Source organism: Buteo buteo, chromosome 10, assembly GCF_964188355.1.
Source record: "Buteo buteo chromosome 10, bButBut1.hap1.1, whole genome shotgun sequence".
In the NCBI taxonomy this organism is placed as follows: Eukaryota; Metazoa; Chordata; class Aves; order Accipitriformes; family Accipitridae; genus Buteo; species Buteo buteo.
Genome location: NC_134180.1, coordinates 11,720,174 through 11,744,490, shown reverse-complemented (window position 1 = coordinate 11,744,490; position 24,317 = coordinate 11,720,174). Strand labels below are relative to the sequence as shown.

Here is a 24,317-nt window from a genome sequence, read left to right as displayed (position 1 = left end):
AGTGTAGCAGAGCCACCCAGCTTCTGTTGGGCTAATACAAATGCATCTTTCCTACCCAAGTGCACCAGGGCAGCTGGCCTCTACAAAGGTGTGGTATTTTTTTAACCCCTCTTCTCTTTCTCTTCTTTTGTGGCAGACTGCTGCCTTGCCCAAACGATGAGCGAAGCCAAACTCCGTTCCAGAAGCATTGCTGAGTCTCTAGCTAGTCCTGTGAGCAGCCTGCCAGCTCCGCTGGCCAAACTAAATGTCTGCATTAGCCCTAAGGGAGGAGGATGAACCATTTTATGGCAGCTGTAAAAGGTCATATAGTAAACACCAGTGCTACTGCTCATCTGTTGTCCCAGCTGATCCAAGTAGTTTGGATGTGTGTGGGATGCACGTGAGCAAGCAGTTCAAAGTTCTCTCCTGGCTCTTCAAGATTCAGGTTACAAACTAGAGAATTAGCAAAACTTAGTTGATTAATTTGGGCTTGTTCTATCTAGTTTGAGAGTGGTCGTTCAAATGAAATGGGTCTCAAGACCTATAACACTTGAAAACCTTTGCCTTAAAATACACATTCTGCCTTTTCTGCATAAATCTGTGCAAGGTCCAGGGCTTTTTGGCCTTGTTTGTTTGTTTATTTGTAAGCATGGGGACATTCCAAGAGATTATCATTTCAATCATTTATCAGCAGTCCTGGCTAGCCAGGGAGATCCCAGTTGACTGGAAGTTAGCAAATGTGACATCCATCTACAGGAAGGGCCAGAAGGAGGATCCGGAGAACTACAGGCCTGTCAGTCCGACCTCGGTGCCAGTGAAGGTTATGGAGCGGATCATCTTGAGTGCCATCACATGGCACATACAGGACAACCAGGTGGTCAGGCCCAGTCAGCATGGGGTTATGAAAGGCAGGTCCTGCTTGACTAACCTGATCTCCTTCTATGACAAGGTGACTCGCTTAGTGGAAGAGGGGAAGGCTGTGGACGTTGTCAACCCAGACTTCAGTAAAACTTTTGACACCATTTCCCACAGCATTCACCCGGAGAAACAGGCTGCTCACCGCTTGGATGGGCATACTCTTCAATGGGTAAAAGCTGGCTGGCTGGCCAAGCCCAAAGTGTGGTGGTGAAAGGAGTTAAATCCAGTTGGTGGCTGGTCACAAGTGGTGTTCCCCAGGGCTCAGTACTGGGGCCAGTTCTGTTTAATATCTTTATCAATGATCTGGACAAGGGGATCGAGTGCACCCTCATTAAGTTTGCAGGCAACACCAAGTTGAGTGGGGGGTTGATCTGCTTGAGGATCGGAAGGCTCTACAGAGGGATCTGGACAGGCTGGATCGATGGGCCGAGGCCAATTGTATGAGGTTCAACAAGGCCAAGTGCCAGGTCCTGCACTTGGGTCACAACAACCCCATGCAGCGCTACAGGCTTGGGGAAGAGTGGCTGGAAAGTTGCCCGATGGAAAAGGACCTGGGGGTGCTCGTTGACAGCCGGCTGAATATGAGCCAGCAGTGTGCCCAGGTGGCCAAGAAGGCCAACGGCATCCTGGCCTGTATCAGAAATAGTGTGGCCAGCAGGAGCAGGGAGGTGGTTGTTCCCCTGTACTCGGCACTGGTGAGGCCGCACCTCGAGTCCTGTGTTCAGTTTTGGGCCCCTCACTACAGGAAAGACATGGAGGTGCTGGAGCGTGTCCAGAGAAGGGCAACCAAGTTGGTGAGGGGCCTGGAGCACAAGTCTTATGAGGAGCGGCTGAGGGAACTGAGGCTGTTTGTTTAGCCTGGAGAAAAGGAGGCTGAAGGGAGACCTTATTGCTTTCTACAACTACCTGAAAGGAGGCTGTAGCAAGGTGGGGGTCGGTCTCCTCTCCCAAGTAGCAAGTGATAGGACAAGAGGAAACAGCCTCAAGTTGTGCCACGGGAAGTTTAGGTTGGATATTAGGAAAAATTTCTTCACCCAAAGGGTTGTCAAGCATTGGAACAGGCTGCCCAGGGAAGCAGTTGAGTCACCATCCCTGTGGAGGTATTTAAAAGACATGTAGATGTGGCACTTGGGGACATGGTTTAGTGGTGGACTTGGCAGTGTTAGGGTAACAGTTAGACTCGATGATCTTAAGGGTCTTTTCCAACCTAAATGAGTCTATGATTCTATAAATATCTAAAAGTCTAATGTTGTTTCACAGTCAGGGATATACTAGAAATCTAACTTGGCTTCTCCTAAGAACAGAATCAAACTGTTGCTGTTCTTGTGATTAGTTTTCATGTTATGAGTTTAGTAGCCCCTTTCCTTCTGCTTCCAGAGGTGGTTTTGCAATGTGTTTACATGTTCTCATTTCCTTCAGCCTTATCTCTCTGCAGGGATGTATTCGGGAGATGGCTTGAAACATCCAATAATGCTACTAATCTCAAATTCTTGTCTTTAAGAAAGTTTTGCTTATTTTGTATGCTACTGATTATATTCTGCAGAAGAACAGAGAAGTTTTATTGTCCTGGAGTGCTTCCTACTCTCCCCTCCCCCCCAAATGATAGTTATGCCAGAATTTTGACTCATCTAATTACATTATTTGGAGTCTTTCCATATTAGGAAAATTATCTGCAAACTTTGGTGAGTTAAAAAAAAAGACAACTTTTTCCTGCTCTCTGTTGCTGCTGTATCCCCTTACATACCGTAACGTGAAGATATCCTTTACATTCTTCACTGACTTCATTTGGAGGGATTGGGATGATGACGAAAGCTGTGAGAAATACTCAGCTCTGGTTGAGGAACTATTTGTGCTGCAGTGAGTCACCATTTTTAGAAAAAACATCTGGTAACATATAAAATCTTGTGTTTGGACTTGATTCATTATCAAAGTAGCATTAAAGAAGAACCAGCAACTAGAGAAGCTGATGAATAGTGGAAAACATACTGTGCTATGTGAACTGCTGAAGATATGGGGGACCTACATCTCTGGTAACACTTTGTGGTCATTGGCTACCTGAAAATTTAGAAAAAAAAACACAAAAAAGTAAAAAGAACTATTCCAAGGTATGTTTGTTGCTTTTTATCTTTTAAAAATTACTTTTTGTTAACAAGTGCTATGGTTGTAAATTAAAAAATTCATAATTGTGCCTCAGGCTTATAACATTAGCAATGGCATTATTACAAAGAAGTAAACCACCTGATGTTGCCATTTTCCTATAGGGCTACTAAAAAGGTAAAATTTAAATCTCTAGCAGTCCTGTCTTAGTTAAGGTTTGGTGAAGGACTGGTCTGTGCTAATGAATTAGCAGCTACAGCACTATACTGCATCTCAAGAGAGCATGTGTGTAGATTCACAGTCTAAATATGCTACGATAAATGAGATTAAGATTTTAAAATCACTTAGCAACCAAATATGGGTGCCTGTGCAGCTGCCCTAACACACTGCAGAAGTCTTTGACAGGCATGACCACACGCTACTTTTGAGCCTCCTCCTCAGGCAGAAGCTCCTGGGATTGCCTGCCCACCACTTTTCTCCATGTGTTTCTGAAATTCATGTCAGACTTCATAAAACTGGCTCAAGGGCTGAGCTTCACCACTAATTTTCAATGAGTTCCAATAGTGCGAACAGGCAGACAACTACATGCCATGGACTTGCATACTTTAAAGTCAGTTCCATAGCAAACCATGTTTCATCGGTTCTGGGGTCCATAAAAGAATTGCATTTTTTAATTGGATGTCTGCTTTGTTTAATGCAGAGCCTGAGTGGTACCCACTAAATGCAAGACTGATTTATTACCATCCTCATTTAGTCCATTTTACTACAAACAAATGTTTACATTCAATCCAATACTATGTGTATTTAACATTTCCAGCATGATCTCTTACTAGGCTTCAGGTGAAAGTACATTGGTTCAGTATGAAAACTAATGAATGTATTATTCCACCACTTCTAGTGAGGAGCAGAGAGCTTTTGTCACTGTTTTAGAGGTAAGAATTAAGGTAAAAATTGTTCAGTGGGGAAAAAAAGATTCTTTCCTTTGAATAGTCTAGGGCTTGTTTTCCAGATTATTTAGCAATTTGTAAGTACTTTGAAATTGCAGTTTTCATTGCCTGCATATCCACAGGCTAATGTGTAGATGCCTTACATATTGTACATAGAATATAAAGAATGTACAATTAATGTGAAACTGGATTAAATCTTCTGTCTGGAATTACAGTGCTGGGGAAAAAAAAATCTCTTTTCTCATGTAAATGAGCATATAAATTCCTTAATTATGACTTGAGTGGTTATGTACCAGAAGTACTCATGACCAGAAACATTTTATATTTTAAGAGGGATAGTAGGGCAGAAGTATACTGGGCAAAATGTTCTATTTGGTATCTGGCACAGTATAATAAAAATTTTTTTGCTTTTTACTATATGTCCTGGTATTAGATAACGTACTGTGTTTTAATCCTAACTTTTACATCCATGGTCTTTAGTTGTCCTGAGACTTTTGAGCTCTGATCAGCACCTGGTATTTATGGATTCTTTCTTCCACCTTGGTTCCTTAAATTCATCTTCAGTTGGATTAAGAGAACTCCTAACTTCAACGTCTACCCTTCCTCCCACTACGGATGCTCATATCATACCAGCAAAGCTCCTACTTCGGACAGTGCCAGACTTCTGAGTCACTTGAAGAATTTTAAAAAATTAAAGTTTATAATGGTGCCTTGGAAAATATGACATCACTGGGAGTTTCTCACAAAAGTTTTCTGCTCTGAGAGCATCCGGCAGGCCATGCTTATACAGTTTCTACCATGCAGGGTTTGGATCATCCTCGATCCTCAAATTCTTTCTTGCCACCAAATCCCAGAATTGATCAGGCCTGCAGAGTGAAGGGGTAAAAATTGGAGGACTAGTAGAAAACAGATGTAGAAAACATTTTTGTAGAAAACATCTTCAGGAATGTCACTTATCAGTGCATGGAATGAAGCAGAGTTCCTATGTACAAAAACATAGAATTAAAATGACAATAAATCCACAATGAAATGGTATCTAGGTTATAAGATACTCAAACTCCATCGAAGCAGTTCTGGCCCTGTCTGTATTAGCTCATCAAACAAATGTTATAAAGGTGCTATGCTGGAAGAGCGTGTTTAGACTTCAGCACTTGTTCTCAAACATGAGTCAAAGCCCAGAGCCTTGACATTTCACGAAGCTAAAGTTTATTTTGAGGATTTGGATGTGGAAAGCAGGTCATCTGAGCAGCTGAGCACAAAAGGAATTACCAACCAAAATGGTTATTGCGCTGGAATTATCCATGGTGCAGCATGAAAATGGGCAATCAGTTGAAAACGCAATTATCTTTTAAGATGCTTTACAGTAAATAACATCACCAAAAAAACCCCAACACTTGAGGTATCTTTTCATCTCCCTTGAAAGCCTTCCTGAACTCCTAGGTACCACCCACTGTGTATCTTTTCAGGACTGGACCTTCAACTTTCTGTCCTCCATCCGTAGATGAGAATTTTGGGCCATCACTACAGTGATAGTGGCAGATGGCACAGAGCTACATGACCAAATACATTATTATTCTTTCCACTCACTATAGTTGAGAATTTTATTTTTCTTGCAATTTCTTCCCTTGGAAAGTGCACTGATGCAGTTGAGACAACTCTTATCCCCCCCCAAAAAAAAACCCCAAACCAGTTAGCTGCACTGAGCAACTAATTCCTTTAGTAGAAGGAAAGAGGAACAGTGGGGAATTGCACATCAGACACCAACTATAGGTCAGGAGCTTAGATCTGCACAAAAACAGTAGCTAGGAAAAAAAAGCAGTTCTTATGTATTTTCCAGTAGTCTTTCTGAATGTCTCTTTGCCGATAGCAGCGTGGGAGGAAAACTTGGAATTCCAAAATACAGCCCTGGTATCTAAAAAGCTCTTCGCAAAAGCAACTGAATGCAGGAAACAGAACAGGCAGAAGATTCTTAAATTGCTCTTAAAATTTGAAACTTTACTTTTTTTTCAGTTTGTGTAAATGCAGGAAGCGGTGCCCACTCTCTCCTGTCCGGGTGAAAGATTTTTCAGTGGACACTCCATTCCAGCAACATGATAATTTGAACACGGCTTTAGGAAGTTGGTACAGTAGAGACCATGCAGTCATTTTCCCAGGAGAATATGAGGCTGTAAACTTATCTCTGTTAACTAGAGACATTATTATCAGACCTTAGTGTTGTGTTCTCTTACAATTCACCTCTGTCTTTATGAACCACAGCTCAAAAGCAGTCCTGATTAATGGTTCTTAGCAAACGGTAGGGAAAAGTACATTTACCAGAGCTTTTCACAGGATTAAAAAGTGTGAAAATAAAGAGCAGAGTATAATTTGCTAGCTACTGCCTAGGGAAAAAATACTGTGCAACTGGAATACAGTATAGCAGGAATTCAGTGAAAAATCAGTTTCATAAAATATATGTATATCTAAAATATACATATTTTAAAGCAGCATAAAGTTAAGCAGTAATAGCACCTGTAAAGTAGGCAGGTCCTCTTCCCTGATGACTCCTGAAAGGTGTGATTTGGGTTTTGGGGTTTTTTTAATCAGAATATCCACATCAGCACTGCATTTAACGCTCCCATAAGGTGACAAGTTTAATAAGAAATTAGCATCAGCAAACTTTCCAGCCGCGCTTCAGCAAATCACATCTTGCAGATTTAAAGCCTGCAAGCACTGTTTATCTAAATGCCTGCACTCACTTGCGAATGTTTCCTTGTTCAGGTTGATGCCTACACCGTCCTATGGTCTTGCATCTTGCAAAATACAGCATTGGGTTCCCAGTCCATTTTTTGTGCTTTTTAGTATCCTGGAAATAATACAGAGGGACTCCTTCAGCTGCCCGTCAGTTCTGGTGTGCCGTTCTAATGCGCATTACCTCCAGGGGAGAACGGTCACTGAAATACAACCTGTTAAAGCCCTTCTGCCACACGAAGGCTTGTGCTGACCGGTAAAGCAAAGCTCCCAGTAAAAATATAGATAAACTGAAGCTATTTCAGTCTTTTAGCCCCACCTTTTCTGCCCAGACACAGACACACTGAAAATGCATGTGCTTCACTAACACTAAGGCAGCATCTCTTGCTTCTTTAAATGACCTCCTCATCCTTCTAGACCCAACTTGCTTTTAAAAACCAGTGCCTCACGCAAAACTACTGGTGAGGACTTTTTATTCAGCTTATTTTAAAGATGCCTTAATGCATGGCAGTGTCAGGAGAAAAGAACCAGGAGGCTAGAGAGCAGGCGACGAGGGAGATATGGAATGAGGCGACAGAAAATGTCAGTGAATCTCAGAGCTTGTGTGTGCCAGTGAAGTGTGCCCTTCTGCTGCATAGAGCAAGGCCACATGCTCTTGACAGACAATGTTTGAACCGAGAGAGTGCTTTTAGGCAGCCATTTTCAGGTCTTTCTCCTATCAAAGCTCTGGGTGAGCTTCTGCTGAGAACTGTTTATCTCTTCATCTCTTTTTTTGCTGTTTTTAAACTCTAATCGCATCTCTTTTTCAGAGACAGGTAAAGCATCACTATCTTCTATGCTGAGCCTCCCACCTTGATAAAGTTGTATCTGTGACATTAGCTTTCCTCTGGCTGGCATTCCTCATCCCATTTTTGATCTGGAGGCAGGAGAAGAGATCCATTAGGTAATTCCAATGCTAATTTGGTTGGTTTTCTTAGGAACAAATTCAGTACGGGCACACTTTTAATGCATGCTTTACAGATCAAGCACAAGTGTTTCTAAATAACTCCATAGAAAGACTCTTCCTATAAAGAAACTGCTTAAGCGCAAAGATTTCCTTTCAAGAGAAGGACCCATCCTCCTTGGAGGTGGTGGTCTTGAAATCAGTGGGATACCATTAATGCTGATGCCACAACTGACTGCTTAGTTTTCCTTTAAACGTTCTCCAAATAAAGATCACAGCGTAGTTCTGTTGAATTCCTCTCCATCGGTGGAAATCTCCCTACGGCTAGAGACGTTTTTCAGTTCTTACCCTGGAGCATGTTACATGATGTGCTGCCTGAGTACTACTGTGTAGAGGAGATGAATCTTCTGCATATTTACTCTAACAGAGCAATAAAAGACAGACTCTCAGCCTTCCTCTGTACCTGACTAAGTACCACCTCAAAGACAAAAGCTTCGAACGTGCTGTGTTTCTCACCTCTCTTGCGCAGAGATACACAGTCTATGCCTTTGCGGTTCGTGCTCTGCTCACCAGGCGTTTGAAACAGAGCCGTCAGTTTGTGTGCACAGCGTTCATGTTTTGTTTAATGCAGCATGGTGCACGCCATCAGGCAGGCAAGCACAGGTCCAGAAAGATAAAAAGTGTGTTTCATGGCAACTTTGTAACTTGTTGGTAGCATTGTTTATGTGAGAAGTTTTAAAACAAGCAAATTAAAAATTCAAGTAACCAACTAACAAGTGTTATCCTTCCTATTATGGTTTTGACACTATTGTCACTATTACTCTTCTCCTTTTTCCCTTGGAACTGGAAAACCAGAAGAACCCATGATTGTTTCTGAACCCCCTCATGAGAGCCCTACGGTATCAAAAGCCCAAGATACAAAACTGACGCACCTTAGGTCGGTACAGCAGAGAACGAGCAGTCAATAGTGTCGCGGCTGCTGCATCTGGCATCCGTGCTCACTAGGGCTTCCCTGACCGTCACAGATCATGAAATTACTGGAGCTCAGGTAGTTCTTTCTTCCTGAATTTCAGATAATGAAATTTGTTGTACAAGACATGTGAGCACTCTGGCAAGCTGGCTTTTTGAAACAAAGCACAGATCAATTTACTGACACAGTAAACTCATTGCAAGCTCGGTTTGTACTGTGAAAACGTACATGTCATTTCAGGTTAATTTTCAGTTTTCTGTACCCATGCTGCTTAAGCTCCTCATTAGCATGTCCAATCCTTGTTTAGACTGCGCTATTCATTTCTGGCACGGGAAGTGTAGGCAAGGATTACTGCTTTCCCACTTAACTGGTCCTGATGGATTACGTATTAAAAACCAGACTGAATATTGTTAAGCAGTATTTTCATGCTTGACACTCCTTCATATGTAAAACATTAGCACATAGATAAAACCAAGCTATAATTTCTAGATGCTAAATAGTCCACGTCGCCTTCCCCTGCCACAGCGGAGGTTACCTCAGGACTGGGTAACCTTGCAAGCTCCAGCCTGGCAGCAACTCCCGACATAAGCATGTGACCTACACAATTTCATATGTTATTACACCTGGCTGTACCCTTAAGCGCCCATTAATTTTTTTAACAATTCTTACAAGCAACATGAAATCAGATATATCTTTTTTGTTAATGAACAGGGCTCTGCTGTTGAGCTGTACACAAGAAGCACAGCCATCTTAGAGACTTATAAAATTCATCACTGTACTAGTACCAGAACCAGTGAGACCTCACATCACAGCCAGGGGGGCATTAATGTTAAGGTAACATTTTATGGTCTTTTTCCAGTAATAGTAGATAAGAGCTTTACAGTTACAAAATCAGAATAATTTTTGTAAATTGACCTGAAAAACATCAACTTCACTCTAAAATGGCATTTCTTTAGCTAGGATTTAACATCACAGCACCCTCAATTAAAAGTGGGTTTAGCCAGTATCATAGAATATTGTACAGACACCTGATAATCCCTGGTACCCTATTCCACCTCCTAAAACTTTCTACATTAGAAGCAGGGAAAAAACTAATGGTAACAATGTAGCTGAAAGCAGACTGGCAAAGGGCCCCACTAGGCACCAAGACCGGCTAAGAACAACAAAACCTTAACTGAGAGAGAGCAGGACTGTGCCACTGAAACACCAGCAAAGCTGCTCTCCGAAGGGAGGCCAGCTCGCTAGAGTTCATCTGAATTTTTCCCAGTATCTCCAGTTCCGTTTCTGCACACACACAGACTGAGGCAGTGGTGAACAGCCTATTGCTGTAGGGTCCTCTCTTAAGCTCTGGTCTGTGCTCACCTTGCACCCATCTCTCCTGCCTCCTGTTTAAACGCTGACTTCTTTTGAAAACCAGTAACAGCTAGGAGAAGCTAGAAAGCTTTAACAGATATTAGATCATACTGAAACCTTGTAGACTTGATACTGAAATTATTAAGTATAGTTCTCTTTAAAACCATTGGACATCTGCTTCATGTTTTCAGTTTTGTGGTAGGAACACAACTGAGATAATGCAATGTTTGAGGGGCAAGCCAAGGAAAGCAAGTTTTGTCTGGATGCAATAAATACAGATGTGAAAAGGGAAGGTGGCTAACACTACAGCACATCTTTCAATGCCCATTCCTTCTGATTCCCTAACAGGTTGTTCCTGAACCCAAACTGGAAAAGAAAAATAATTGCATTTTCAGCAATGGTGGCACAGAGTGACCATTCTTCAATCTACAGAAAAGTCTACAGTAGCAGAAAGGGTTGTGGAGTCTACTGCACCAGATGATGCAGAAGAAGATACAAACTCCAAATTAATTCCAGATTTAAGTTTGGAGATGAATACTGATGCACTTGATGATATCAAAGATAGCTGTGTAATTCACAGCTGGATATCTAAGCTTCATATTGTATTCGGCTTTTAGCAGTTTTGGTTAAAGAAACAGTGCTTCACCCTCACCTAGTTTTTAAGAGCTCATTAGAAATACAAAAGATTTTGGACTTGCTTTAAACTTCACTCAAACACCAACATCTCCCACACCCCACTAAGCGCAACTCATTACTGTTCTGAGTACACGTTCCAGTTGGATTAGCAGGGAGGTTAATCTCATCAGACTCAGTAATGTAACAGGATTCATACTGAGCTGTGCCCACAGGCATCTTCCTCTGCTGCTGCAGCACAAAGTGTGTGCGAGAGCTGCAGTACAAAGTGTGCACAAGAGGCAGTACCCGCCTGCTGCTGCCCCAGGCCAGCACAGCTGGGTTTGGGGCCATGCAATAGGAGGCAAGGGAGTCCAACCAGTTTGGGCCAAAAAACCCACCCTCATTCATACACACACATTCATTGTAAGCTGGAGCGCTTCTCTCATCTTGTTCACACACATGTTCCTGCATAACACAGCCTGAGCATGGAAACCCTTGAGAGTAATCTGTACCTGCAGGTACACCGTGTCATGCACCCCTGCTCCAGGGCACTTCCCAGGTGCTCGTCTGGGAGGTATGGAGGAAACCACACCTCACTGGAGCGCTTCTGATCCCCTCTGTGTTGATATACTTCTGCAAGCACCAGGCAGCCAGCTGAGCTTTGAATGTCTGGAATCCACAGGCTGCAATTTCAGTAAATTCTTATTAAAGAATTGCGCTCTCTCACATGCATTTGGAAGAATGAAGCATTACTATTTTGGAGTAGCAATGTAAATGAACGCTGCCTCAGATGAAGGTTATGGTTCGTGCTTCTGACATCGCTTCAGGTTCTGCAGAGACAAGCAGCATCACAACAGTCTTGAAAAAGGTATTCCATGTTCCCGCGTTATCAGAATCAGCAGAAGGGCTCCTCAGCTGCCGTGCCAGGAGGTGTTAACATGGCATGCAGTAGGCCAGTGGCTGGCTGCAAAGGAACCAAGTGCTGCCTGGCATGGATAGAAAACCACTGCAGCAAGGCCTATTTGCACTGTTTGTTAGACAACAAAGAAAAATCCCCAGTGAACCCAAGTTCTGTAATTTGAAATTTGTTTGGCAGAGAATGGTTTTAGACACTGAAAAGGTTTCCTCAGAATGCCTTATAACTCCTACAACCAAAACTAACAACAGACAGCTGCAAAATATAAATCCAAATACAAAATTAAATGTATAGCATGTAAGTCTTTAAAAACAAATTCTTTATTAAGAATAAAATCATACGACTTGCAATAAATTCCCTAAGGGCACAATATATTACAGAGCTGTACTTGTACTAATGAACTGAAATGGCAGATTGGTAACAGCAAGAAAGGGATTCGGGAGAGAAACACGCTTTTGTCTAAGTGGAAAGACTTCACTGAACTTCTGTAACTACCATCCGCCCCTCCCCAGATCCCCACAGCCTCCTCTGTAGCCACCGCCTGCTCGTCGATACCCTCCTCCTCTATAGGTTCCCCCACCTCCGTAGCCTCCCCCCGGGCTACCTTGGTATCTTCTTCCTCCTGAACGCCTGCCAGAATAGCTGTAGCCACCATACCCTCTACCTCTGTAGCCAGAGCCACGCAGGTAACCTCCCCAGCCTCTGAGGCCACCTCCATTGTCGTAGCGAGGCATTTTGGGGGGGCGAGGACCATCTCCAAACCTGGCAAAGAGAAACATTATGTACTAGAATTATGTACTAGACACAATCTTACAGATTACATTGTTTTTAAAATATTATGGGAATAACCAATTGCCAAGATATTCAGTTAAGACATCTCTATTTTCTGTTAACAAAATATGATGTTTGAATTACAGTTGCACTTTTGCACCTTTCCCACTTCAGTGAAGAAGGCTGGGAATGGCCTGACCTGCCACATAAACACTCCCCCCTCTAAATTTCAGCCAGGTCTACACCTGGAATAGAAAGTTTTCCCCTCAATCCCACTTCTCCAGCTCACACACACACATAGGGAGCTCCATTCCTGTTTATGTGAGCACAGTGATCTTCATTTTGCTCCCTGCAAAACACAGTGAAGTGTACATCTAAGCTGTTCTTTGTTTTGTTCCTTATTACTAACAGGTCACAGGTGTTTTCATTTTTCTTTGCTTTGGAAGCAAGACAGGAAAACAAGGGGCAATGGAGGCGTGGAAGCACAGCCAAAAATCTGTTTTATTTCCAGAGATAAAGATGAATAGGTCTGCCCAAAATAAATTTGGATTATCTTTTCTTTAGAAGTCATTGTGTTTTGGAAGAGGCGATAACAGCTTTTATTCCTGAGAGCCACTTGTCCTTCCTGTGGAAACAGGCAGTGATCTATCTGCCTACATCAGACTCTGAACATGGCAATTTTACATACACTCAGACTATTGACTTTGAAGCGGAAGCCTGAAGCTCCTCTCCACATGGGACAAGACTCTCCTGGTGATTTTAACTCTGGGCTTCTGCAGCCACTGTGTAGGGAGGGAGCAGCAGAGCTGACAGCTCTGACCTGCTCCGTTCAGGCTCTCGGTGTCCTTGGGGGCAGAGGTGGTGAGCGCTCCTCACCCCAGAGCTCCAACTGCAAAAGCCAACGGACCCGAGCTAACCTTGCACTGGCAGCCATGAGGCTGATGCCTGCAGCTGACGGCCTGGAGATCTGACGGATCGCATTCAGCATTCGCTCATTTGCTGGGTCCAGCTGCCGAATGATCTCAGGATCTTTACTCACTTCCACAACAAGAGCCTCCATCGCTGCGCGCAGAGCAGTGATGCAGGCAGCTGCGTTGTGGGGCATCTTCAGCTTGATCCTAAACCACAAAGAAGTATATTAGACGCATCGTGACTTCTAGGAGAGAACCTGTTATGAAAAATGTTCTGTAGAGTGGCTTTTCATTGAGTGCTGCACATACTGAGCCAGAAATCTATATTCTCGTCTTCGAAATTCTGATTTGGCAGTGAAGGGACATGAAATTCAGGAGGCAAATTTGCAAGATCCCTGAAATTTGACATTGTTAAAACATAACTATCCTTCTGTTTGAATACGCTCTTGAGATTTAACATACTCAGATAACACCAATACGTAACCCCTAGCATCAAAAAAAAGATACAAAAATATAAAGTAAACTAAAAACATGCAGCTCCTCAAGATTTTGAAAGCTCTAGGCCACCCTCAAAAATGCTAGTGAATTAAGCTTAAGCAATTCTTTACCTCCGTTTTACTGACCCGGGGCAGGGTGGAGGGAGGGGGAAAGACATCTAGATGGTATTTGGTCATGGCCATAAAATGTATGCTGTCAGAGGCAACCAACAAATCCTCAGCATTTCTCTCCTCAAGCTGTGTTTCCGAGCCTTAAAAACAAGGTTTCCTCAGCCACTGTTTGAAGAGGAGGTCCAAAATACATAGCACCCCTTATTCACATTCCAGTTAAAGGGGAAAAAAATGGCAGTTTTTATGGAAACTGCCTGGTATCACGTTTTCAATTTAAGCAGATAATCTGCATGAAACAGTGCTGCCAACATAAACCCCTCCCTTCCTCACAGGAAACAAAGGTAATGCCTTCACAATTAACTTGTAGTGCATGGCTTGCTCTAGGGTTCCTATTCTATAGAGATTTATGTCTGTGTTAGCAGCTGCCCCCACCTCAGCCTGTGTTCTTTCATAGACTTGAATATTATGAGCACCAAGGAGGTCCATACCAGTCATCAACCAGAACGAGCTCCCCATTCGACAGGACTTTCTTGGAGGCAAAGAGAAGCAGCTGCAGCGGGCTCACCAAGGTCATTGTTTTCGCAGAGATGGCTCGTGTTCGAATCTGCAGGTGAAGAGGAATGCGACTTTTGAAATGGAAAACAGATCCCTACACCTTCCTCTGGCCACTGAAACCAGAGCATTTTGTAAAAAAAAAAACAAAACAAAAAAAACCTCCAAAAAACCCCAAAACACAACAACAACAAAACCAAACCCCAACACACAAAAAAATCTAGGTATAATTGTTAGGAAATTACAAGAGCACATGCGCATACAAAATCGAATGCTAGGCAGATGTTTACAGGGATTCAGCACTGGCTGGTGTAAAAAAAAAACCACCAAAAACTACCTGCCATTTAAAAGTAATAGTTTTTCCATGGCTGCATGTCTGCAATTACATAGCTGATATTTTGCAAGAGCCACCTTATGCTTTAGAATCATAGAATCATTTAGGTTGGAAAAGACCTTCAAGATCATCAAGTCCAACCATCATCCATGACCACTTTGCCGACCTAAAAACGACCAAGGCATAGCTGAATTACCTTCCCACCTTCTGCATTGCTGGGGCTGTGATGAAAAGCTCGTTGCTTCTTTAGTAGGGTCCTACACACACAAATGCGGAAGTTGCTACATGTCTGTGCAAGCAGCCCGCTTTGTCATTTTACAGAAACAAGACCTTAAGCTTGTACTTGAAGCGAACACTTAGACAATAACAAGCTGTCTGACCTGAGCCAGAGATAACAGCACTGACTACGTGGGCTACTGCCCTTCATTTTGAACAGGGACAGAAGAGCAGTACTTGGGATTTCAGCCTCCCACCCTGACAGCTGCCTCTCTCCCTCCTTTTTTTCCACACAGGAGTGTGACAGGCAGAATCTGTTGCACTTGTTTGTCCTCAGGGAGATTTGCTCCTGCCTGGAAGTTACCACACATGCTCAAAAGACAGAAACTTCCAGAACAGGAATTGTGGCAGAAAAATGGCTAGTGCAAAGAGCAGGGAACTTGCTGGTCAGAGAGAGACTGCCAAATGCAGCAGGAAACATATCACCAGACCTCAGAGAGAAATTTTCTTTTAGCATGTAAATAATGGGTAGGGAGAGAGCTGCATATAAATCCTTCCTTCACCCCAGTCTCACCCAGGTGCTGTCTTAGCCACGCTTAAGCCACCACCTTAGTAACTCTTAGTTTCCCATGTGTATTTTGATTTAATAAAGCATAACTTTTTGAGTTCAAAAGCCTTTATGGTGTTTTTAGGGGAGCTCACTTTACAGAGATGGTCGAGGCAGATCAAAGGTCTGACTGACCCACTTGGGATCCTGTCATAAATGGTGAAGAAGAGGTGAAGCCTCACCACAGCTCTGAACTATGTGTGTGGAAATCCAGAGTACCAAGCCGAGTCCCACGCCAGTGCCCAGAGTCAAAAATTCCATTTATTACCAATGAAGTGGCTTATCTGCCATTACTACAATAAGTTGCATGTCAGCAAAAAAGACTGAGGATATAAAAATCGGCATAAATAAACTGTCATTCTGAACTAACCAGTGTAGACAGGTGACAAAAAAGAAACCCCTACAGCATCATCTGCTATAAGATCTTAAGAGGCTCTCCTTAGAGCAAGAGGCCTTGCTAATTCGATGCTTATTCTCAAAAACATCTTTACAGCACTTCCCAGGCAGAAGGAAGGCACAGTGTTGTGCACAGCTGGTTTCAACAACAGGCGACAGAGTGCTTCAGGGCCTCCCCATTGCTGTGCTGGAGTAATTGTGCACAGGTAGCACAAGCAGGCTGGCAGCCCGAGGACCATCTCACAGCTACATCCTACACAAAGGCATTGCCTTCGTTTGCTCCTTGAAAGACGGGTGAGCAGGAGCCATTGCATCCACGAAGGCCATCACTGGAGCACAGGAGAGCACACAAGGGTTTAAGTGTACATGTACACTATGGGCAGAGTACACAAAATTAACGGGATGGAGGAAAAGGTCACAGGGATCCTGAGGAAAACATCTCAGTGTTTTTATGAGATGCTTGGGAAATGGGAGTTGTCCTTGGGAGGTGACAAACTACCTACATGCCAGAAAGGGAGCACCCCACTGCCGTATTATATGTTCCTGTTTTCTCTCTGAATTCCTAAGTAGAAGAAGTGACAAGGGCAAAAATTCTCTAGTGCCTAATTAGTATGGAAGAGCTCCTAAAGCAATATCTTAAAGATGATAATAATTTAGATCTTTCTCTATGACCTGGCTGTTTTCACAAAACTCACAGGACCTTTCTATGCAGCTCGTCTTCTGCTGAATTTGGTTCACTGGCAGTTACTGGAAGGCTGAGTGACACCAAGACCACATAAGGTTCACTTTCGGGGGGATGAGGGGGGGGTGGGAAGGATCAACAAACACCCACACACACCCCCAACCCAAAAAACAAGCTAAATATTGCACAGTGTAGGTTTTTTTCTTATCACTTCTTTACCAAAAAGAACCTCTTGGACAACTTGGCAGCACATGATCAAGAACAAATTCAAAGTCTTTACCTTTTCTCCAAAAATGAAAAAAGGTGATGGATACTTGATGTCCTGACTGCTGAAAGGGCAGTTGACAGATGATTTGTGGATGAGTGCATTGTGCCCCTCAGTGGTAAGAATTTTCCTCTTCTCCTTGTGGTAGCAGACATTGGGGTAGACCCCAAAAGCAAGCAGGGAGATTACAACATCCAGATTATTATCTGGTCCAGTGTTGTTAAACGGTTGAGTCATCAAACTTTCTGTTGACAGAGAACAGAAGACTGGCTCACATCCACGGGTCTTGTAGGACAGCACAGCAGACTTGTTTAGGATCCTGGATCAATGCATTTTCTGATTCAGTCAACTGGTAGATGTGCGTCTGTTCTCAAATGACCTCTGCACTTAAAGCATTTCAGTTCTACATTCAATTTTCAATTTATTCATGGAGAGCAAAAAGCTGAAAAATACTACTACAAAGAGATATTTTTCTCTCCCAAGCTCTTCAAAAACAAGGAGAGAGGGGCTTGCCCAGAATGTGCTGTACCACAGTGTGTTTACCATCATTTGTTTTGGAGACAGATCTTTTGGGGGAGGTAAGAATGGATGTTTTCGTTAGTTTATTTGTTACAAACCTCCCCAGAGTCTCTGGTGGCTTGTTTTCAGGTCATCTTGCCCAGAAATAAAGTTAAGGATAAATGCAGCAATGATGCTAGCAGCATTATGAGAAAAAAAGTAAAGGAATTTAAAAAAAAAAAAAAAAAAAAAAAAAGAGGGGAGATAAACATCTGCTGAATCCATCCATCCATACCATTTAACTGAGCAAGCTCTTCAGGAACATTAGGCAAATTCAGAACCTGGTCAACTTTAAGATTTCCACCCCCCCACCCCCTTAGAAAATTGAATATGTCACACTACTGCACATCCCTCCTGCAGCACAAACCCAGAAAATCATAGGGCACATAGCACACTGTTTAGATCACAGAGACTCCCCACTAAGGCTAATGAAAAGGAGTGGGGAAGCACAGCACAGCACATTTTGGAGATGCAACAAGTGAAAGAGAAAGAAAATCAGAGAGGTAATTCTCTAAGGACAATTGCTTAAAAGATTTTTAATCCTGCAGCCCTAACCTCAGCCCCCAGAGCCTCCCTATATTGCACCACCACCATCAAAACTTCTCTGGTTTAGATAACTACAAGAGAATGAGACAGCACTAAAATTTCATCTGAATACAGCTGTAAAAGCACAACAGCTTTATGGCAAATCCACTACAGGCCTCTGTGCTTGTGTGTTCATCATAGATTATCTTGTTTAATTATTTCTCATCTCAGAATGAAAAATGCAATCATTAAACTACTATGTCCAAGCAGAATCACCTTCAGGGAAGCCAGAATTAATAAGTATATCTTTCAGCTGGACTTTTGCTTCCCAAGTCATTCTAAGAGTAGCCATGCTGAGTCTTTTGTGTTCACAAAATCTTTTTTCTGCTTCTTCACCACCCATTCTAAAAAACAAACACAGTGAATTAGAAGTCTGCTCAAGAAAAGGAAAAGTGCGACAGTCTAGCTGTCATAGCATCCATTGACATATCTAATCTGGTCACAAAACTGCTCACCCTGTGTTACCCATAACTTCTCATCAAACTTTGTGCCAAGACAACATACCTTGCATCATCCCAGGCTTGGAAGACGGAAAGCAAAGCAACATGATCTGAAAACCTGTTCCCAGCAAAATTCCTGTGGACATAACCAAGGCGTTTGCCTTCACTGATGAAAGGTTCAGGGAAACAAGTGGCCGCAGAGATGGTACAAATGGCATCTCCCACGCTAAAAGAAACAACAAAAAGTATCAGGATTGGGTTTATTCACAGTATTGCTGCCAGTAGCTACTACAGGCTGTTGATACCAGTAAAAACTTCTCTGCTAGAGACCTTAGTAAATTTGCCCTTATCTACCAGAGTTCTTCACAGAAACACTTCCCTGGAAGTAGATGATAAATTAGCTCCAATCCCAGTACTTTCACAACAGCAGGTGTTCACAAGCCCTTTGTCTATCTTCCCGCCCCCTCCCTCCATCCATACACCATCTTCTGGTGAAAAGGAGCCTACGGCCATCACTATTACAAATAACAGATCTTTACTTCTGCTAAAGCAAAACATGTGGATTTATTTTTCTTCTTGTCTAGGTGTCAAATTTCACATATCCCCACCTCTAGCTCACTGCTACCTTAAGTATTTAGAGTCCCACTCTTAATTCATAAGTAATCAGCCTCTACTGGTCCCTTGCAGTTAACTGTGATTTCATGACTTTATTCCCTATACTCCAAGTTATTTATCCTTTGCTCTCATGAATATTCAGTTTCCTATCCCCAGTTGTAGCATTTATTGCTCATCTAGATGCATTGTTTTTTCTCTTGTACAGTGCATGTCTAGAGGCTCAGGAATTCAGAGAGACAAGAAAAAGACCATTGAGACTACTAAACTTACTAAAAAATACAGCCCATTATCATCATCTTGCCCAGACGAGGTTCAATGGGAAGTTTGGCTAGGATTCTTCCAAGAGGTGTCAACTCATCATTGGAATCCAGGGCATCAAGCTCTGAAACAAGATCTTTTACTAGCAAAGATGGTTAGCTAATACCAGAAACCCTTAGATAAGAAGTTCAGAATTTTAATAACTGTGTTTAAATAGAACCTCACCTATATTTAAGTTTAATGTTGTTTACAATATTGCCAACCTGATTTTCAAAACTGGTCTGAAATCAAATAAACAAATTTTACTTTAGCTTTACAGATGTTTTACTACCTCCTCCAAAATTAAACTAATTACTATTTAATTCACATACATATTTTTCCATTTCTTTTTAGTTTGCTTCTGTACAAACCACTACTACACTATTAAACTTTTTTCAAGTCCCTATATTTGATCTAATTAATCTAACGTAATTTCTGCCTCACGAAAATCAAAGCAGCCCCATCACAGCCAACTGTAGCCTTCATTGCAATTGCCAAATCACAGAACCCTCTGTTCATCAAAAAGAGAACACCACAAACTCTCTCTTCCATGAGGCTTTGCCTGCCTTTCTCTCCTTCTGTTACCTAAAAATTATCACCTGAGCTCATCCTCAAAGCTATTAAACCACTGTCAATAATAAAGTCAAACAAGTATCTGTGGCTGTTTGCTGTATGGACTGAAGGGTCTCATGAGTCTCCTTATCTTTCTAGCAGTTTGGCCATAACCATTGAAGTTGACTTCATAAAACTCTTTTTAAGTTTGCATGATAAAGAAAACCAATACAAGTGTGATCTTCAAAACCCCTTTTAAGATATAAATGAAAAACGCAAACTTATAGTTCACGTACTTTATTTACAGACTACTTTGGGAAACTTCAGCATAACTAAAAGCTTTACATTTGAAAAACCCAGCTTTGTAGCCTCAGCATTAAATGGGAAAGTGAACTAATAAAGGACACCTTAGCCACTATCAAATCCATTTTTCTTGGCATCTGTTGAACTCAAAAGCCTGAAGAGTATTTTGAAGAAATGTCTCACCATCCTAAAAACATACTAATAGTATACATATGCTGAAAAAAATTACAGCTCATCCAGGAAATGAAGGCACATGCAGAAACATCTATTTGGTGTTAAAGCTGAAAACATTTGCCTTTTCCCCTGGCTTTGCATTTCTTATCTGCAGTGTGAGAAAATCACTAACAAGTTTTAGATCAGAAAGTCATTAAACCTGAATACATATCCCTAGCTGTGTTACTCATTGTGGTCTCCCTTCTGTATACAAGCAAAGTAGGCTCATCATGCAATTTTTTCATAAAAATCAACAAATAGATATTTCAGTTCTTAGAAATATTAAGAAGTGCTTATTTAGTGACATTTGCAAAGTCTGCTGAGGTTTGAGATCACTGCTTTAAATCTAAAGAATAAATTTAGGGTTCCTCCCTGCCTCATTTTACTCACATTCTAGTTAGTTCCTTTAAGAAGCTGGGGAGACAGCTTAACCCTCACATGAGTTTCTCCTGTTTTAGGAGGATACTGATGCTTGCATATTCATTAACTGGAGATTTAATTACTTGAGAAAATACTGAGATCTTGGGTCAACAAGCTGTACAAAGCAGTAATTATACAATAAACTACTAACCTCTCTTTTTCAGTATTTCTTTTATAGTTGTTTTGTAAATGCCTTAGGCACTGGACTGAGTCTATGTCACAAACAGCAGTGCCACAGCTGGAAAACAGGAAGCTGAAAGCTAGCATAAGTTACTGGTAAAATAACAAAACAAGCCTCAAGTTTGAAGGCTCAAGTTTCTTAAAGGAATGATACTCCACTTGGGAATTCAAGTATTCAGCTGCAAAAGACACTGCCACCCACACGATGCATCCAGGAAACACCTTGCTGTTTCAGACAGCATGCTACTACACAAACAATCTAACCAGAGATGTTAAAACAGTCTGTAAGTGATCATTATACATGGGAAATCACTTGGAGTCAGCTTTATTACATGCAATCTTGTGGACAAACAACGATACCTTTTAGTGTGCGTTCTGCTTCAATCACTGCATCCAAAGGTGGTGGTTCTATTGCTTTGGCCAAAAATTGACCAATCCCTCCCAGCTGCAGCAATTTGATGCTCAAAGCAATTTCATGAAGTGGTGTTCGAAACATTTCAGGTGTCATATGAGTCTGAAGTCTGGAATGAGAAGAGAGCAAAAAAGCTCTTCTACCAGTATTTCTCTCCCATGCTTCTCAATTCTCATCGCAGTGTAAATTTACAATGGAAATGCACAGAGGGTATAGCCCTCACATCACCACTACCCAGCATGGTTTCTAGCATGAGCTGACCACATACAGAGTCTGCATGGCTGAAGCCCCATTTGCAGCACGGCTGTGTCCAGCCCCACACTTGCCCCCTTACAATCATCTCCTACGTTGCTACGGAAGGTCTTCCACTCCCAAGACAGACAACCTGCTTTCAGCGTGACATACGTACAAACACTTCTCTATCTGTCCTTCTATCAGCTCCAAACCACCCAACTCCTCCTGCATGTTTCTGGTTTGATCACTAAGAAGAGTAAGTATTTTTGCTGGATGCTTTCCAAAGGTGTTTTTCTGGTAGGAAAAAGACCTGATAGAAACAGATAGAGCTCCTAAGTCTTAGCACAGTATTGTTAGCGATCCTTTAGCTTGCTGGTTGAAATATGAACTCGTAGGAATGACTGCACTGAGCGACAGACACCTAGAAAAGGTTTCAAAACACCTTGAACAGATATCCAGATTCAGCTAGCAACAGATTTAGATGGTATCTCTCAAAACATTATCTGCACAAGTCCACAAACACTCTTTCTTTCCTAGACACCATGGAGCTAGTACATTTTGGTTTTATATTCTTTGAAGGAAGGTAACCTTAAAGTCATTAAGTCCCATGATTATTTCAGTAGCCTAAAATCAGTTCACTGTCAAAAATTCTTAATTACAATCACTCCACTGTACTAGACAGCAGATCTAAATAAGGTTGAGCAATTTAGGGAAAGTTTTTGATGGACTGATGCTTTCAGACATTACAAAAAGTTGAACATCAAAAACACAGCTATATTGTAATGGCTGAGAAAGGGGCACTGAAACTTTCATGAGAGATCAAACACTGAGTGTAACAGCTGTGTAGACTTCTGCAACCAGCAGAAAGATTTCCATGGCTCTAGTAACTGAGAAACAGCTTGGCAGATAGAAGAGGTCAAAAGTTTCAGCAGCAGGAAAGGTGCTAGAACAGCATGAAGGGGCTTCCTGGCCACAGAATGGAGATGGAGGGAAAAGTAACATCTGTCTTCCCTGCTTTTTACCACTTTCATGACAAAACTGCCTGTTATGTGAACATGCCAGGTGCCCACAAGGTTTGAAGGCAGACTAGAGCCTTATCCTTGTTACAAAGCTGTCTTCTGCCTTGCCTCAATTCCCAAGCATTATTTTTCTCCTGAGAGGTAGGGTAGGTTGCAGTGACGTTCTTAATAATAAAATCATGAGCGATTTATCCACTTCATACTGTGGGTAAAAGCATATAAACATATGTAAATTTTTTTTAAGCAGAAGAACTGAGATATTCCAGTGTGAACTGACTTCATGCATCTCCTCTCTGTGCTTTCTGAAGTTATTTCCCCAGTTTGACCAGAAGTAGCATACAACCGTTCTGGGAGAAGTCTCTGAGGTTATTTTATTTCTAAAGAGCACAGCCTCACCTTTCAAAGCGAGCTCTGCTGCACAAATGGAAACAAAATCCAGCACGCACGCGTCCAGCTCTTCCTTTCCGCTGCTCCAAATTAGTTTTTGACGCCCAGACTGTGGCGTAGTTTGTCATGTTATTATGAGCAGTAAACAGCTTCACTTTTTGCCTGTTACAGAAAAAAACCCACTTGAGATCAGATGTTAAGTCCTGCCAAATCAGTTCTTGTTTTATTCCTTGCAGCCACGCTGCTTTTAAGAAGCAAACAACCCCTGTTTGACTAGCTAAGCTTTGGCTAGTTAGGCAGCTATCTAGAAGCTGAAGTATCATTTTCTTTATAAAGCAGTGCCCCAAGCTATACACAGAATGAAATTTTCACAACTGTCTCAAAAGCTTAAAATTCTCAAGCAATTAATGAGATCCCTATGTGTAATTTGCTCAGAGAACATGCATAGCAAGACAGGATCCGTAACAGACTATAAAAATCTTCCTCTTTTCCATTAGCTATACACTGAGTGTTTGTAATATTCATCTGGCAAATGATGTATTTCAAATACGCATGGAGACCCAGCGACACCTCACATGAATAGTGCCAGCGTGAATGCAGCTGACCAAAACCAGCCCACTGAAATGCCAGTGTGGTTTGTAACTGTGCTGAATGGCTAAAGACAATGCAAATTTGTCTTGAGTGAGTTAGAGTCCACAAATTCAGCTCTGTGACTATGGGAACACAAGGCAGTTCTGTGTGTTCAGAAAACCTTTTTTGCATTCCAAAGAACAGGATTTACAAAACAAAAAGCTCCTTCATCAACTCACTTGCAGGAGTCTATAACATAGACCACATCATTGATGGTAATGCTAGTCTCAGCAATGCTGGTAGATAAAATAACCTATAAAAAACAGGAAACGCATATTGAAATATATCAGGTCTGGAAAAGTTAAGGATGGACTGCAAGATAAACTACATAACTTCTATAAAAAAAGGGTCAGCAATACATTCCACAAAAGCACAACAGAACAAAGCGTGTTACACTCCACAGAGAGAAGGCTCTCCTACTTTTGTTACTCCAGGAGGTACAGGATCAAACACTCGACGTTGTTCCTCCAGAGGAATTTGCGAATGCAGAGGTAAAATTCTATACTGGCGGCCTCCTACAACATGAATACAAGAAGGTCGGTAACTAGTACTATGTGAATCTCATTTCTTCTTTGCACAACATAATCATTTCTACCCATTCATTCTCATGACAAATCCAGCTCCCTAAGCCACTCATCCAACTCTCATCTTTACAGTGTCAATAG

General features: G+C 42.0%; 2 protein-coding genes and 1 long non-coding RNA gene across 4 annotated transcripts in view; 2 read left to right on the top strand and 1 right to left on the bottom strand.

Annotated features, from left to right (window-relative positions):
• The first annotated feature begins 2,503 nt into the window (after positions 1-2,503).
• On the top strand, positions 2,504-4,510 carry LOC142035932 (uncharacterized). Its single transcript, XR_012652005.1, has 3 exons — positions 2,504-3,002; positions 3,893-3,926; positions 4,422-4,510. It is a non-coding gene; the product is annotated as an uncharacterized LOC142035932 (long non-coding RNA).
• Positions 4,511-5,928: 1,418 nt separating this feature from the next.
• SHCBP1L (SHC binding and spindle associated 1 like) lies at positions 5,929-11,648 on the top strand (the record flags this gene model as incomplete). The annotated part of the gene is given in 6 exon segments (XM_075037426.1): positions 5,929-6,147; positions 8,451-8,571; positions 8,574-8,659; positions 9,293-9,415; positions 10,283-10,337; positions 10,340-11,648. Coding segments are annotated over 6 exon segments (816 nt in total), but the record flags the coding sequence as incomplete, so codon positions are not given.
• A 115-nt stretch (positions 11,649-11,763) lies between these two features.
• Positions 11,764-24,317, bottom strand: part of DHX9 (DExH-box helicase 9) — a 27,903-nt gene continuing 15,349 nt past the window's right edge. For both annotated transcript variants that reach the window (XM_075038625.1, XM_075038626.1), the window contains 11 exons: positions 24,073-24,167; positions 23,832-23,905; positions 23,032-23,184; positions 21,331-21,491; positions 19,276-19,387; positions 18,455-18,616; positions 18,167-18,294; positions 16,823-17,052; positions 14,244-14,359; positions 13,154-13,354; positions 11,764-12,227 (listed from right to left, as the gene is read on the bottom strand). In XM_075038625.1, coding sequence (XP_074894726.1) covers positions 11,957-12,227; positions 13,154-13,354; positions 14,244-14,359; positions 16,823-17,052; positions 18,167-18,294; positions 18,455-18,616; positions 19,276-19,387; positions 21,331-21,491; positions 23,032-23,184; positions 23,832-23,905; positions 24,073-24,167 — 1,703 coding nt within the window. In that variant the 3' untranslated portion in view covers positions 11,764-11,956. The remainder of the gene's footprint in view (positions 12,228-13,153; positions 13,355-14,243; positions 14,360-16,822; positions 17,053-18,166; positions 18,295-18,454; positions 18,617-19,275; positions 19,388-21,330; positions 21,492-23,031; positions 23,185-23,831; positions 23,906-24,072; positions 24,168-24,317) is intronic.